We start from the raw sequence: 14,293 nt of genomic DNA on the forward strand, positions 1-14,293 counted from the left end.
CCCGTGTCACTTTCTTGACTTGGCTCTATCCGAACATAACTCATCACTTACGGCAACGTTACCAGTTCCAAAACAGGCTCCATTATCCTGTAAGAGAAACAGGCACCTGCAGACTGTCTGATTCATTCAGTCATTCATCATGGGGTTGCTGGTCTTGTCTCTGCTAGACATCAGTCGATGTAGTCTGAACTGGTGCATGAATCATGGGAATAAGACAGTTTCCAGCTGGAATAGACTAACAGTCACCTTAAAATCAACACAGCAGTGTAGAAAACTAATAATGAACTTCATGCTCAATTTATTTGCTTCCTGTCTCCCTCTGTGTTTGCCAGAAGCAGATAAAAGCCAATTAGATACACTGGTGTATTGCGTTTGGAGCCTGGCTGTCAATGAAAACGTGGGTAAATTGATGACACCCAAAAATTGAAGAAGAAAAAAACGTAAAACTGTCTGAAAATGGAGAGCTAATAAGTCAAAGAAACATAATTCTACAACGTTGTATTTGTGTGGTCGGTAATGAAGGCATTATTTCTTATATTATCTTATTTTGTTTCTGCTGGATACAGGTTCACTTTTTTTTTATTTAGAGCTGAGAAATAACACCGTGGAAGAAATTCTCCCTGTTATTGTTTCTAAACGGTTCAGGTCGTTGCACGGTTCAAAAAAGACACAATAAACATAATAAGGAAGAAAAAGAAGAGTGAATGCAGCCAATCGCTGCTCTCCTGCTTGATTGCGTATTGATTTGGGTCGGAGCGTCTCTTTCGGCCAACCGGTCTGCTCTCACCAATCATATACCGACGCTCCGCACACGTGCGTGCGGATCTCAAATCCATGGATTTTATACTTTGAGGCCGGACCTGTGCACTGGAAGGTTGTTGTTTGTTTTTTTAATGACTAGAATTCATTGACCGTGAATATAACCGGATACAACGTGGGATCAGACATTTCAAAAAAAGAGATGCGAGTTTGGTGAAAAGTGCAACTCGATTGAATGCGCGGTGATCAGCAGCTGTTTCATATCTAACAAAACAGGAAAGCATTTTCATCTATTTGCGATGGGAAGAGATATGCGCACTGCGTTTCAAAAAATAAAGGAATAATTCCCTAATTACACAACGAGCGACCCGGAATCCATCAACGAGGCTGATTGAGGAGTCCACCTCTAGTCTCTAAACTGGATGCAGCTGCTCGCATCGATCAACGGATTTGATTAAACACCTTCAGACACTTATCACCCTCAGAGGTAAGTTGGGGGAATGAGACCAAAAATGGACCTTCAACGGGAAATGAATATGCTCATTACAGCCTGTTGTTGAATTATTTTGTAATGTCCATATTTAGACATACAAGTCCGAGATCGGAGCAGAACGACTTTTATTTAGAAAACTCCTGTTGCATGTCACACTGATGACGAGCAACTCACAGGAAGCTTGTTTGCGTGCGCGCGCGTGTTGGTGATCATCGTGTAGCGTCGGAGCCGTGAAGGGCTTCAGCCGAGCTCTCACTGTGAACCCCCCGCCGGGATGCCGACCGCCCCCGCACCACCACAACCATCCTAATCCTCGTCCTCTCAATGCTTGCACCGCACGGTGGCGCACGCTGTTGCGCACAGGCGCGCTGTTCCGAAGATGTGCCGCTTGTCTGTGTGATGTGCCGTCACAGTCTCACAGTGTTGACCTGAGGAGCGCTCTGCACGCGTAATCCTCTGGGATGTGAAGGCTGCGTCACCAGCACCCTTTCCTGTTTCTTTTCCCCTTTATCTGTCATTCTTGTCTTCGTACTTTCTCCCTGTCTTTTCTCTCTATTGTGTCATTCCTTATTTGTCTGTCTGTCTATACTCTGTCTCTCTCTCGGTCTGTCTCAGAGTCTCTGCCTGTAGCTATCTCCAGCCTCTCTCTGTGTGTTTTGCGAGCACAGCTGCAGGCGGCTGAGTCTGTCATTGGGACTGGCTAATGAGCCCTCCACTCTGTCTCCCCATGTGGAGAAATGATTGCACTGGAGAGTGAGTGAGAGAGCAAAGGGAGAGAGAGAGGGAGAGGGAGGGAGCAAGTGAGTGAGGAGCCAAGGAGTGGAGCATGAGAGGAGCTGTTGTACCTGCTGCTCTCGGTGCTCAAATATTAACAACGGGTTTTCTGGGAACCGATGCCGCTGCTCTGGGACAAGCCCAAACTGTGGAGGCAGCCGGGCTCAGTGGTTCGTGGACAGACAGCCTGCCGCCGCCGCTGCTGCCGGAGGCACTGCTGCGTCTGAGAGTCTGATGGAGGAGGAGGTCACAGAGCCCGATCCTCGGGCAGCGGATCCCACGGGCGTGCCACCATCGTCGCCAGGGACACACTCGGAGGTAAACGGAGACTTGCCGGGCAACCCGTACCTGAGGGACGGGATGGCGGACGCGATGGAGAGTCCGGCGAGGTATCCTTTTGTGCTGCAGGATCCTGCTGCGTACAGCCACCACTGTGGGTAAGAATGAGCATTGGGAAGGAGAGAAAGAGTCTGTTGCGGCAGCTGGTGATGTGTGCAGAGAGGTGGCACTTCTGTGGGACGCCCCCGTCTCTTTTTTTCCTCAGTTTTGGAGAGCGTATGACGATGGGTTGATGAAATGCCATTGCACTCACTTGGCTTGTGTTTTCAAGCACCCTGTGTGCCTCTGCTGCACAGTTCACAGCACTGGGAAGTAATTAGACCATAAATTGCTCTCACGGAAGGTTCAGGCATGTCTTAATGATCCATACTGATGTTTCTCACCTTTTTATTAACATTGCAGGGACAGATTTGGGGGCGCATTTGTTTCATTTCATAACTTGGCTTCATTGTACGCAGCACATAGGAACAGATACGGTCGGGTGGTCGAAAGCAGTTGGTAATTAATCCGTCTGCTTTGTTTTTTTTACCTTGATGGTATTCGGCATCTCTTTTTGTGTGTTTGCTGCAGCAGCGTTCAGCATTATTAAAGGCTCACTGTGTTTATACAGACTCATGCAGGTGGACGGAGTCATCAGACGGCACCAAGCTGCCTCACGACAACGGAAACATCAGAGTGTGAGCAGAATACCTCAATTCTGACTTGAGCTCAAGTTCGAGGATTCTACAGAACTTGGCTGTGTTTTTAAACAGTGTTTTTAAGACCAGTTGTTTTGTTCTCTCAATTTTGTTCTCTTAATTGGGGGGAAAAAAGAGCAAAGAACAACACTGATCAACTCTTCTTGATGGAAAATATGTTTTCACTCTTCTCCTGATTGGCTTCTGCAAGACTTTGATTGACAGATGGTTCACCCCATCACCTGCCATGTACAACAGTTTCCAATGCAACTTCTAAGAGGGTTCTGTGTGACAGACCATCTGGTGCATCAGGTTAGCAAGGAATGCTAATTCGTCAGTGTACCTTCAAAGGGGAATTACAACCTGCGGATAACTTGGTGTATTTAAACCAGGACTGGTGTCTTTTGTCAACATGCATTTGAAGACCCCAGTGCCATGGTCCAATTCACAATGTTGATGTTGTGGCCGGAGAGTTTGCTGTGGGTACACAGCGTTCTGCTTGTGTCCTCCTCAGTATCGGCCCTGTTGCTTACTGGCTGTTGTGCTGTTGGTCTGTTGTGAGAAATTGCCATCTGGCTTCTTTGCCATGCAGAGGGCTTTCAATCAAGCTGTGCTCTTTTGCATCAGGCTGTGCACTCTTCAATAGCCAAGACTCAGAACTGGTGGTGTGGTCGTGGACTGATCAGGCATTTTATATATATATATATATATATATATATATATATATATATATATATATATGAGAGAGAGAGAGAGAGAGAATATGAGAGAGAGAGAGAGAGAGAGAGAGAGAGAGAGAGTTTTGACACTCGCAGCACTGATGATGTGCAATTCTGTTTTAGAAAGTATCAATACAGAGATGATCAATGTCTACAAATAGTCTGTTTTAACTGTCAGGCTACACAGTGTCTAGTTGGACAAAATGATGTAGTGATTACTGTTCCTTTTTTTTATTCAAAAGGACAAACCACTGGATACGTTGAATATCAACGTTTCTGAACCGAGAAAAGTGTCACAAATGTGTTTCATATCGCCCTCGTATCACACTCGCACACACGTGTGGCTCAATGCCATGTGGTTAATGTTTTGAAGCGATTGGTTACGTTTATGACCCTAAAAGTACTTGAGGACAGAAATAAAAGATCATAGGATTCTTCTTCTGTGCTGGTTCAGCCTTCTCTGCCGGTTGCCCCTCTTTTTCTCTCGTCATCGTTGGAACTCTTCATCCGTATTCCCTGGCTCAAGTAAATACGGGGCCGCCATCGAATTCAAAGACCTCATCCACATTGTAGAAATCTTCTAAATATTCAGCCGTGACATTGAAAATCTTTTAGATGACACTGAGCTACGCTATATGTACCCCAACATAACAAACTCTGCCCGGCCCGTCCACGTTTCTGCTGTTGTCTTCTGGCAACACGTCATCTCGTTTCCGAACGAGACTTCTCCTTGAGCGAGACTCTTGTGCTGTCAGACGCTTATGATAACAATCGGAGCCGGTCGGCGGCAAAAACAAGCACTATTAGTGGATGTAAATTGACGGTGCCAAATTCCCCAGAAAGTATTACGTTGCAACACTGGACCAATTCCAGAAATAGTTGTACTTTTTTCTAATCATTTAGGCACAGAAACATGGGCAAATAAGTAGAAAAATACCAAAGCTGCCTTTTAACCACACTTCCATGTTGTATGACACTAATCTGTGATGTCTCGTTGCTGGACACAAAGAGAAATGAGTTAATCCTGCCTCCCCGCCAGCTCTTTGAGGACATGTGGCACTTTAATGGCAATAGCGTAATTGCGACTTACCGCCTTCTTCCTCCAAGGTCAACGTGTTTTTATTAGTCGTGTCATCTTTGTCTTATCCTTGAGATGACAGTACAAAGCAGTGCTCTCCCTGTAAAGGCATGCATGCAACTTTAGTGGAGATGGTTTTTATTTATGTGTCTGCTGTAATTGAGTTCAGTTCTGCCGCGACCCAGCCTTAACAGCCCTGGAAAGACTTAGAAGGACTATAATGATGCAGTAATAGTTTATTCTACCGACCGGCTACCTTCCAATGGTTTTATTGCGGGTGACTGGAAACGCACATTAAAAAGAAAGCAAGATTATATATGCTCTCAATGGTTTTTATTAAATGTACCATTTTTTTTTTTTTTAATGGACACTCTTGAGACCTTGAAAATCAGAATCACATTTATTGGACGACTATGCACATACAAGAAATCTGACTCCGTCTTTCTGCATCTTTCTCAATGTAGTTACACAGAAATAGAAATGACATCTCGAGATGAGGACGACTAATGAGGGTAAAGAAAAGACGGGAGAGTTATGTACACGGGTAGAGGAACAGATTGGTGCGTATGTTTATTTATAGCAACAATGACTAGCAATAAAAGGGTTTATATACAAGTCAAGTGTTCTGTAAGTTATAAACTATACAAATAGTGTAAAATTATTATCTTTAACAGCAACAGTGGATATTCTGTTGCTAGAGGGTTATTGACAGACTGATATTTGGTGTGTTTCTTTTCTTCTGTTCTGAGTAATTGTAGGTCATTATCCAAATTTAGGCATTATCATTAAATCCAGCGATGTATGCAGCCATCCTTTATGCATTTTGGGCACTGCGTTTCTGCATGCTGTCTGAGAACATTTTTAAAGGAGCCAGATATATTGACTTTTATCTATGTATGATTTCTGTAATTACATCTTCAGATGAACAAAAAAAATGTTCAGGTGAAGTTTGCTGTATTTTTATTTCAGAAGCTTTTCCTCAGTTATTCTTTGACCTGTCGATCCTTAACGCACCCGTTACGTTTGCTCAGGTGGAACTTGTTGCATGTCGTAGAAAATTGTAAGATTTCAAAGTCTGCAATCAACTGTTTGCTTAAGCAGTCAAACTTAACCGTCTCTTCTAGTAACTCTACGAAATGAATAGACTGGTGTGACGGGGTGATTATCATCATCAACATGTTTAGGTTTAAATTTGGAGCACAAGAAGGCGCAGAGCTTGAGGTTGTCCCTGTGGTTAAATGCTCCAGGTCTAACCACAGCTAGAGCAGCCATCAATAACCATGTGTGGTGAGTTGGACTTGTGTGTGTGTGTATATACCGATATCGGACCAATATATTAGTTTTAATTCTTTATTATAAGCTGCTTAGAGCTAGTGTTAAGAGGTTAAACGGGTCATAGTTCCCCCTCTAATTTTCTTCTTTATACTGCTGTGTAAACATCTCCTTCAAACTGTATTTATTACATTTTCTCACCAATCACTTCTTTACAGTCCATTTAAAGATGAGTAAAACTGAAACAATTAAGTTGATTAATTGATTAGCGAATGGGCTCTCGGATGTGAAGACTGGCTACTTGGTTTGGTTTCATTGTAAATTGGGTCTTTGACTTTTGGTCGGACAAAACAAGCACTTTAAAGACCTCAGTTAGGATTCTAGGGAACAGCAGTTTATATTTTACAGAATAAAGAACTAATTGAACAATCAAATAACTGCTTCTTGCACAGTAAAATGCGGAGGTACCAAATAGTAATTTTATCTCCAAGTCATTGCTATTGCTCATTTTTATCAGCCAGTCAATCTGACTATTAAACCCCACAATCCTCGACTCTTTCTCTGGTGAACTGACGTATCACAGTGTGCGGGGAATAGCAATTTGATGAGGACAAAAATAGATGTGGTCTCGATTGAGTCTGTGGTGGTTGCTCTATGATGAATCTGAAGCCTTGATCAATACAATAAAGTGTCATTGTTTGTTTTCTAGTGATGTCCGGTTTCCCACTGCGTGGTGCAATCGCTATTTGAGAGCTAATATGTCAATACATGTAATTGGTGTTGTGACAAGTGATTCACGTGGTGTTTCTGCAGCATCGACTCAGAAGAAAATGCAGAAAAGCCTCTCAAAGAGTCCTCTCGGAGAGCTAATCCCCCTAAATAAACGTACATGAACATTAAATCATAGTTGAGGGAAACATTTACCATCTTTTTTTCATGTGGATGTCATCAGTTCTGATGGTAAATGTAGTCCATTTGACGCAATAAACTCCACAATCCATGCTATATATAGTTCTCCTGCTCACAGAGCTGTGCCTACATGTACCAGGATGCATTGCCCGTGAGTTCAGAGGCTCTGTAGTTTGAACTATTGTGAACCAAGACCGCAACAAGTCTTACAATGTTATTGTAAGCAAAGTAGCTCACAATGACATTAGGTGCACACTCAATGGTCATCTGCCCTGTTGGTCTTGGTTGTATTAACCAGTTTATCTTCAGGATACTGACGAGGGTTTTCAGCACACTTCTGTCCAAGTGAGGAGTAAACCTTTCATGCACTTTCAACTCGCGCGCACACACACACACACACACACACACACACACAGGCTCTCTGCAGGTTAATTGGCGTCGGCATCTAACTAAAACTGCCCACGCTGACATTAACTGCAGCAGAATGATTGTTTCCTTTGGCATCAGAGGGCAACTTGAGCAAAGGCACCACCAGTCAGTGTTTGCCCTCTGCAGCTCAGGTTGTGGAGGGTCCCCGCTTTCCTCCTCGCTGCATCCTTGTCCATAAAATCATCTACGCTCATATTTTGGGATGGCTTTTTCTCAGTTTGCAATGCAAGCAAGGAGAACGTGGACTTTGTTTTTGGGCAGCATCGAGAGCACACTCGCACCTGGCTACCCAGAGAAATCCAAGCTGAAATAGCAGCCTGTAGTTCTTCCTTGTATCCAGCTACATCACTGTCACATCAAATGGCCGCATGGGATGCAGCTTGGCACAAGGGGCACAGAAAACATCTGCAGCAACTGCAGGTGTTTTTCACACTATATCCCTAACTCGGATAGGTAGACATAAGGTTGAAAAACAGCACATTTGCCCTTTTAAAGCCACAAATGCAACATGAGGTGGAGGTTGGGGAGGTGGAGGAAGCTGCAGCAGCAAACAATATGACAACAAATAACTGTATGTATGGTTCATTCTTGACCGTGGAAACATCAGATGATGAAACGATGTCACCACAAGGTTAATTTACAACAGCACAGTTACTAAATGGACCTGGTGTTGGGATTGTTTTCTCATCTATTCAAATGATTGGTTTACAAATGCGTCGATTCATTCAGTTAAGTGTTTCACGTATTACTAAAAGTATTAAATACTTTTGCACTTTCCGACAGTACATCTCTGACCCGAGTCTGCATCATTGAACATTTTTCCGGTCCTTGTTGCCGAAAGGCATGTCCGTCCTCTGCTCGGCGCTGGTTAGTGCAGGCTTTTAGGTGGATAAGCAGATTACTTAAGAATGCACGGCCAAAGGGTCAGAAACGTGCGAAAACTCACAATGGAGGCCGCAGTTGCCCTCCATGCTCGAAGAACAAAGCACACAAAACACACAGCTGACTTTTGCCATTGTTAAACCGAAGGGCAAAGGTTTGAGCTGCATGACGTTACTGCCTCTAATTTAGCCCACTGAGGTCTTTCCTCTCCACGCTTGAGTTATCCAACACTGAATGCACAGTCTGCTCCTGAAGACTGTACTGTAATGAAATGTATGTAAATTCTGTCCCTTGCATGGCAAATCGCTCCGATCAATATTTCCTCATGTTGGCGGCGGCAATGCAAAAGCGATGATGGCGTGCACCTGCGTCAAACGGCTGACAGCTTATGGGTTGTCTGGGAACGATGATATAGAAAGAACGGACAAGAGGGATGATTGTAATATTCATAATGACTGAGAGATGACTGAATAATTGATGAATTGGGAAATGAGAAATCCTTAGAATATGTGCGAGGAAAGCTGGTTGTGAAAGAAAGCTTAAGGCGTCGTTGCTGACGTCTTGATATGCTTATTAAACTGACAAACAAGAAGGATGCAGGGCCCAGTTTTCAATTTGTGAGGAAAGTGATGGCTGGCAGCTCCAAAAAGTGAAACATGAGCATTTATAGGTGCTGGACACACCGCTAAAAAGGAGCTGATGGACTCAAAAACAAAAATTAGAAATGTATTTGATCAATTATTGAACAGAACAGGCCAACATTATTTTCTTTCAAAGCCGAGAAAAACAAAAATAAAATGAGTTGACATTCCCTTTGCTTCTGGTCGGCTCAGATTAACCACATTGAACTGTTTTCTTTAATGTGATTTGTTGAACTCTGATATGACGGTCCTGTTTAAGAAGTTATCTGAAGTGTCATGCCTCTTCATATCAATCATTTATCAATTCTTTATGTATCAACAATACGCCTTTAAAACGAACTAAATCTAGGTTGCCAGGTTGTGAAAAAATGTCTTTGCTGGTGTGTTTCCTCCAGCATTACTTGCTCTGACTTTTTGTGTTCTTCTTTAATACGTCCCGATGGGTTATTAATAATGACTTACTCATGTTTATAAGAGAAGACTAAAACTTGGGATGGCAACATTGGAAAAAAACAGCAAGAATAAATTAGATTTTGAAAGTATCCAGCGCGAAAAAACCACCCCAGTGTTTTCAACGGGTCTGAAAAGTGAAGCCAATGCTGAGTGCCTTAAACCTGCATTCTCTGCAATCAGGGGGCGACTCCTCTGGTTGCAAAGAAGAAGTTTGATTGTCTAGAAGTCTATGAGAAAATAACCCTATTTAGTAAGTTATGGTCCCATTTAGAGTCAAATAGACCATAAAGCAGAGTACGCTTTAAGGTGTGACTACTTTGTGATTGACTCTTCCGTTCACTCGTTGCCTAAAACCAAGATGGCGACGTCCAAAAATGCCAAACTTGAGGATTCAAAACCGCAAAATAATGGGTGACGACACGGCGACCACATCAACTTGTTATATCCAGTGTATGTGAGCCCCACTAGCTCCAACAACTAGCCCATCCCTCCAGGCCTCCCTCCGAAACCACTCCGCCAAAATGAATTATCATAGTGAATGTAAACAACGAACACGGCTATGGTTAGTAGTCACAGCTGTCAGGCGAGCAGCTTGTGTGACTCGTAATGAGTGCACGCGTAGACGGTGTGCATGTAGTAGACAGACAGGTAGCACATCCAGTCACTTCATTGACAACCTCCCACTGATACTGGATTACATTTGTTGGTCAGAGCATTTGATTCATCGGTTGCTGTCGGGATGTAGAGAGAATTTCATGAAATAAAAAATGACCTTCCGTAAAATAAATATAACAAATGTGCAAGTGGCTAAACTGTCCTATTTTAAAGGACTTAATGTGTTTGCATTTGTTATTAGCAAACTCAGAAATGGCCTTTTACTGATAAAGCATCAATAACTTTAATAAAACATGGGTTACAACTTATAAACCCTTTACTTTGAGTAAGCCTTATTACAGAACAGTATGCGTAGTTCAGCGATGATTCTCCTGGCAAATGTGTGGTGTGTGTATATAATTGTTTTAAAAAGAGATGGGTAGGAGGAAACCAGCAACATTAGCAGTTGAAGAATTAGACTCGTTCACCTCAAGAGAGCACTATTTGGTAATTTGGACAGCGACACCACTAAAACTTCAGTTTGCTGCTGCGGATGCTGCTGAAATGCCAAAGAACTTGTCCTCTAGTTTCATGAAAGAGCGTGTTTCACTCTCAGATGTTTGTGTCATCAAAGCTCCTGGGTTGTGAGGCTGACTTGACTGCAGAAATACGATGTTGAGATCAATGATAAAAGAGACAAACGCACTGAGAAGCTTCAGACGCAGTTCAGTGTTCTGCTCGGCTCTGTCGGCGTAATGTCGCGGCTCGTTTCTGAACCCCTCGTTCTGTCTCAGAAGCATCTCCTCAAAGTGCTCATCGAGACCAAATCCAATTAGAGAAGGAAGCAGTCGCCCGCATCTCTCTGCTCTATGTGCTCTTATTCCCCCCCCTATGCCCTTGGGTTTCCATTTATTGAATAATTAATTGCCTCCGTCACATTCACACATACAGTACACACATTTGCGTGCACTCTCTTGTGCGCGCACACACACATTCGCCACATTCGCCCCTAGTTATACAAGTCCCCCTCACTGTGCGACTTTCCATTTAGCGAATGAGTTCTGCCTCATTTACGGATCTCGTTCATGCTGTTCCCCTTGGACGTTGCTCCAGCAATATCACAAATGGACAAACCAGCTCCCTGTTGCTGATTATGGGTTCACATTTTTATGTCAGCCTGGTCTCCCAAAAAAATACATTCCCATACAACACAACTGCACTGTCAACTAGAAAATGCATTTCCTGCTGAAAATGCGTTGGAATGCTGAAAGCTGAAATGAATCTCAAAAACATTGCTGAAAATAGATATCCAATTTAAAAAGAATTGCAAAAAGCTTAATAATTCAAAAAGTTGAAAGATTACAAATATGAAGTCATATGTAGCTGAAAGTATGAGAAGAAGAAGGCTTTGAAAGTTGAAGAAGTTTAACAGGATTTGAAGATTTTCTCCATAGAGATCCCATTCAAAAGAAAATTGCAAATAGCTTAATATTTGAAAAAGTTAAAAGATTACAAATATGAAAAGCATGAGATACAGTCAGTATGATTACATTACATGTGCCCACATTGCTTGTACTGTTAAAATACACTTGACTGTTGAAAAACATTATATACTGAATTTGAGATACAAACTGCAACAAATGTGGGAACTTAAATCAAAAATACATGTGGCATTAATCTGTGTATCATTACAAAATACTTTTAACTGGCCTTTTCCACAGCAGACATTTGACTTAATAACATTCACAATGGCTCTGTTCTAATCAAGTGTCCCAGTAAGCCACGACAGTGTGAAAGTGAGCCAGCATGCACAACAGCAGGACCCTGACCCGTCTTTTCCTACTGTGACATGTCAAAATGTCTTCTGAAAAGAAAGGCCCTCTTGTGCTTCTTTACACAAGGACTCCTGGGTGGCTCTGAAATCGCTTAATCTGCACTAAAATCAGTTTCTGGGTAAAGAAATTGGTGAGAAAGGAAAAGAGGAAGCATTTCGTTGGTATTGGGAAGGACTTCAGGTTTTAGTTGAAGCCATCATCAGTGGTGGGGAGAAGTGCAGAGTGTAACACACCGTGAGAGTTTCTATGCCAGTTTATAATTTGATAGTTTTTAATTTGAAATTGACCATGTGGCCCTTTAACACTTTTCACTTACTGTTTCTGTAATGTTCTGTCCATATGTTTTTCCAGGAAGGCATTTATACAATTTTTGGCAATAAGTAAAGGTGAAATCTTGGCTTCCGTGAAAGGAAAAGTGCAGTTGCACTCTATTTGTAATCAGCCAAAGGTTGTTAAACTGTCTGTTCTGTTCCATAGAGAAACAGACGCATATTTATACTGTTGTGACTTCTCCCCATGTGCCATTCAGCTGGTCAAGGTGAGCTTTGCTAATTTTGCGAAAGTACGTCTTTCTCGATGCTGTCGACCGGCGACGGAGTTGGTGAAAGAGACTCATATACTGACCAAGGACTTGTTGAAGATGCGTCCTCCTCGATGCTGACTTTCCCATCGTGGGTGATTAAATGGTCTGGTACTCTACGATTGCACATGAAGGTCGACGGCGGAGGTGGTATATATAACTCAGGGTCCATTTCGACTGCGGTCAAGTCAGCAGACACTCAGATCTCCGTGGTCAACTCAGCAGACACTTAAATTGTAGTGCATCTATACGCTGAAACTTACGGTAAACGCAACCAAACGGCACAGGACGGGAGCGAGCGAAAGATTTTGCAAAGTTAGCGGAAAGATTAACGTTAAAACTTCCGGTTTTCTACAGACGAACATCCGGTTTTCAAAATAAGATGCCAACAAAGTATACATATTGCATAATGAAATTAGATTAACTTAATTATATTCACATTAAGTATAAAACATGCTACCTGCATCTCCTGAGTTAAAGGGAAAATACACCTAAATTGTGCGTAAAGTGTCTTTATTCTTTGATTTGAGGGTTGCTGGAAGTTAATAATACCTGACTGACGGTCAATTAAGATATTTTATGAAGCAACAACTCTGAACTGAATTTGTATCTTCAAATGGCACATTTTTTAAATGTTTAAGGTGCTATAAAAATGTTTTTCTCAATAATTCCAGACAATGACTGACATGTATGTGTTGAGGACATTGTTGACTCCACCCATACTGAATATTAGACATTTTTACTGTACCAATTAGGAAATATTTCAAATTAAAACTCATACATTTGAATCGAGAAAACGTATAATAACTGAATATTTGAGGTGCTATAAAAACTATTTTCTCAATAAGTCCAGACAATGACTGATATACATGTGTTGAGGACGTCGTTGACTCCACCCACACTGAAAATTAGACATTTTTACTGTACCAATTAGGAAATATTTCAAATTAAAACTCATACATTTGAACCGAGAAAAAGTATAATAAATGGATGTTTGAAGTGTAATAAAAACTATTTTCTCAATAAGTCCAGGCAATGACTGATATACATGTGTTGAGGACGTCGTTGACTCCACCCAAACTGAATATTAGACATTTTTACTGTCCCAATTAAGAGATATTTCAAATTAAAACTCATACATTTGAACCGAGAAAAAGTATAATAAATGGATATTTGAAGTGTAATAAAAAGTTTTTTCTCAATAAGTCCAGACAATGACTGATATACATGTGTTGAGGACGTCATTGACTCCACCCACACTGAATATTAGACATTTTTACTGTCCCAATTAAGAGATATTTCAAAGTAAAAGTCATACATTTGAACTGAGAAAATATCTAATAAATGGATATTTGAAGTGTAATAAAAAGTTTTTTCTCAATAAGTCCAGACAATGACTGATATACATGTGTTGAGGACGTCGTTGACTCCACCCACACTGAAAATTAGACATTTTTACTGTCCCAATTAAGAGATATTTCAAAGTAAAAGTCATACATTTGAACCGAGAAAAAGTATAATAAATGGATATTTGAAGTGTAATAAAAAGTGTTTTCTCAATAAGTCCAGACAATGACTGACATGTATGTGTTGAGGACATCGTTGACTCCACCCACACTGAAAATTAGACATTTTTACTGTCCTAATTAGGAGATATTTCAAATTAAAACTCATACATTTGAATTGAGAAAATATACACACAAGGTGATATATTTCGAGTGTTTATTTCTTTTAATGTTGATGATTATGGCTTACAGCTAATTAAAACCCCAAATTCTGTATCTCAGAAAATTTGAATATTACATAAGACCAATTTAAAAAAAGGTTTTTTAATACAGAAATGTTGGCCTACTGAAAAG

The 14,293-nt window shown here is 41.5% G+C and overlaps 1 protein-coding gene across 1 annotated transcript in view; it reads left to right on the forward strand.

The window, feature by feature from the left end:
• Window positions 1-2,260: 2,260 nt before the first annotated feature.
• LOC142959205 (calcium-binding protein 8-like) overlaps window positions 2,261-14,293 on the forward strand; it is a 97,501-nt gene continuing 85,468 nt past the window's right edge. Inside the window, exon 1 of the mRNA XM_076100415.1 lies at window positions 2,261-2,463. Within this exon, the coding sequence (XP_075956530.1) occupies window positions 2,261-2,463 (203 nt within the window). The remainder of the gene's footprint in view (window positions 2,464-14,293) is intronic.

This window comes from Anarhichas minor, unplaced genomic scaffold, assembly GCF_050575085.1.
Source record: "Anarhichas minor isolate MPS153535 unplaced genomic scaffold, ASM5057508v1 ptg000026l, whole genome shotgun sequence".
Taxonomy (NCBI): Eukaryota; Metazoa; Chordata; class Actinopteri; order Perciformes; family Anarhichadidae; genus Anarhichas; species Anarhichas minor.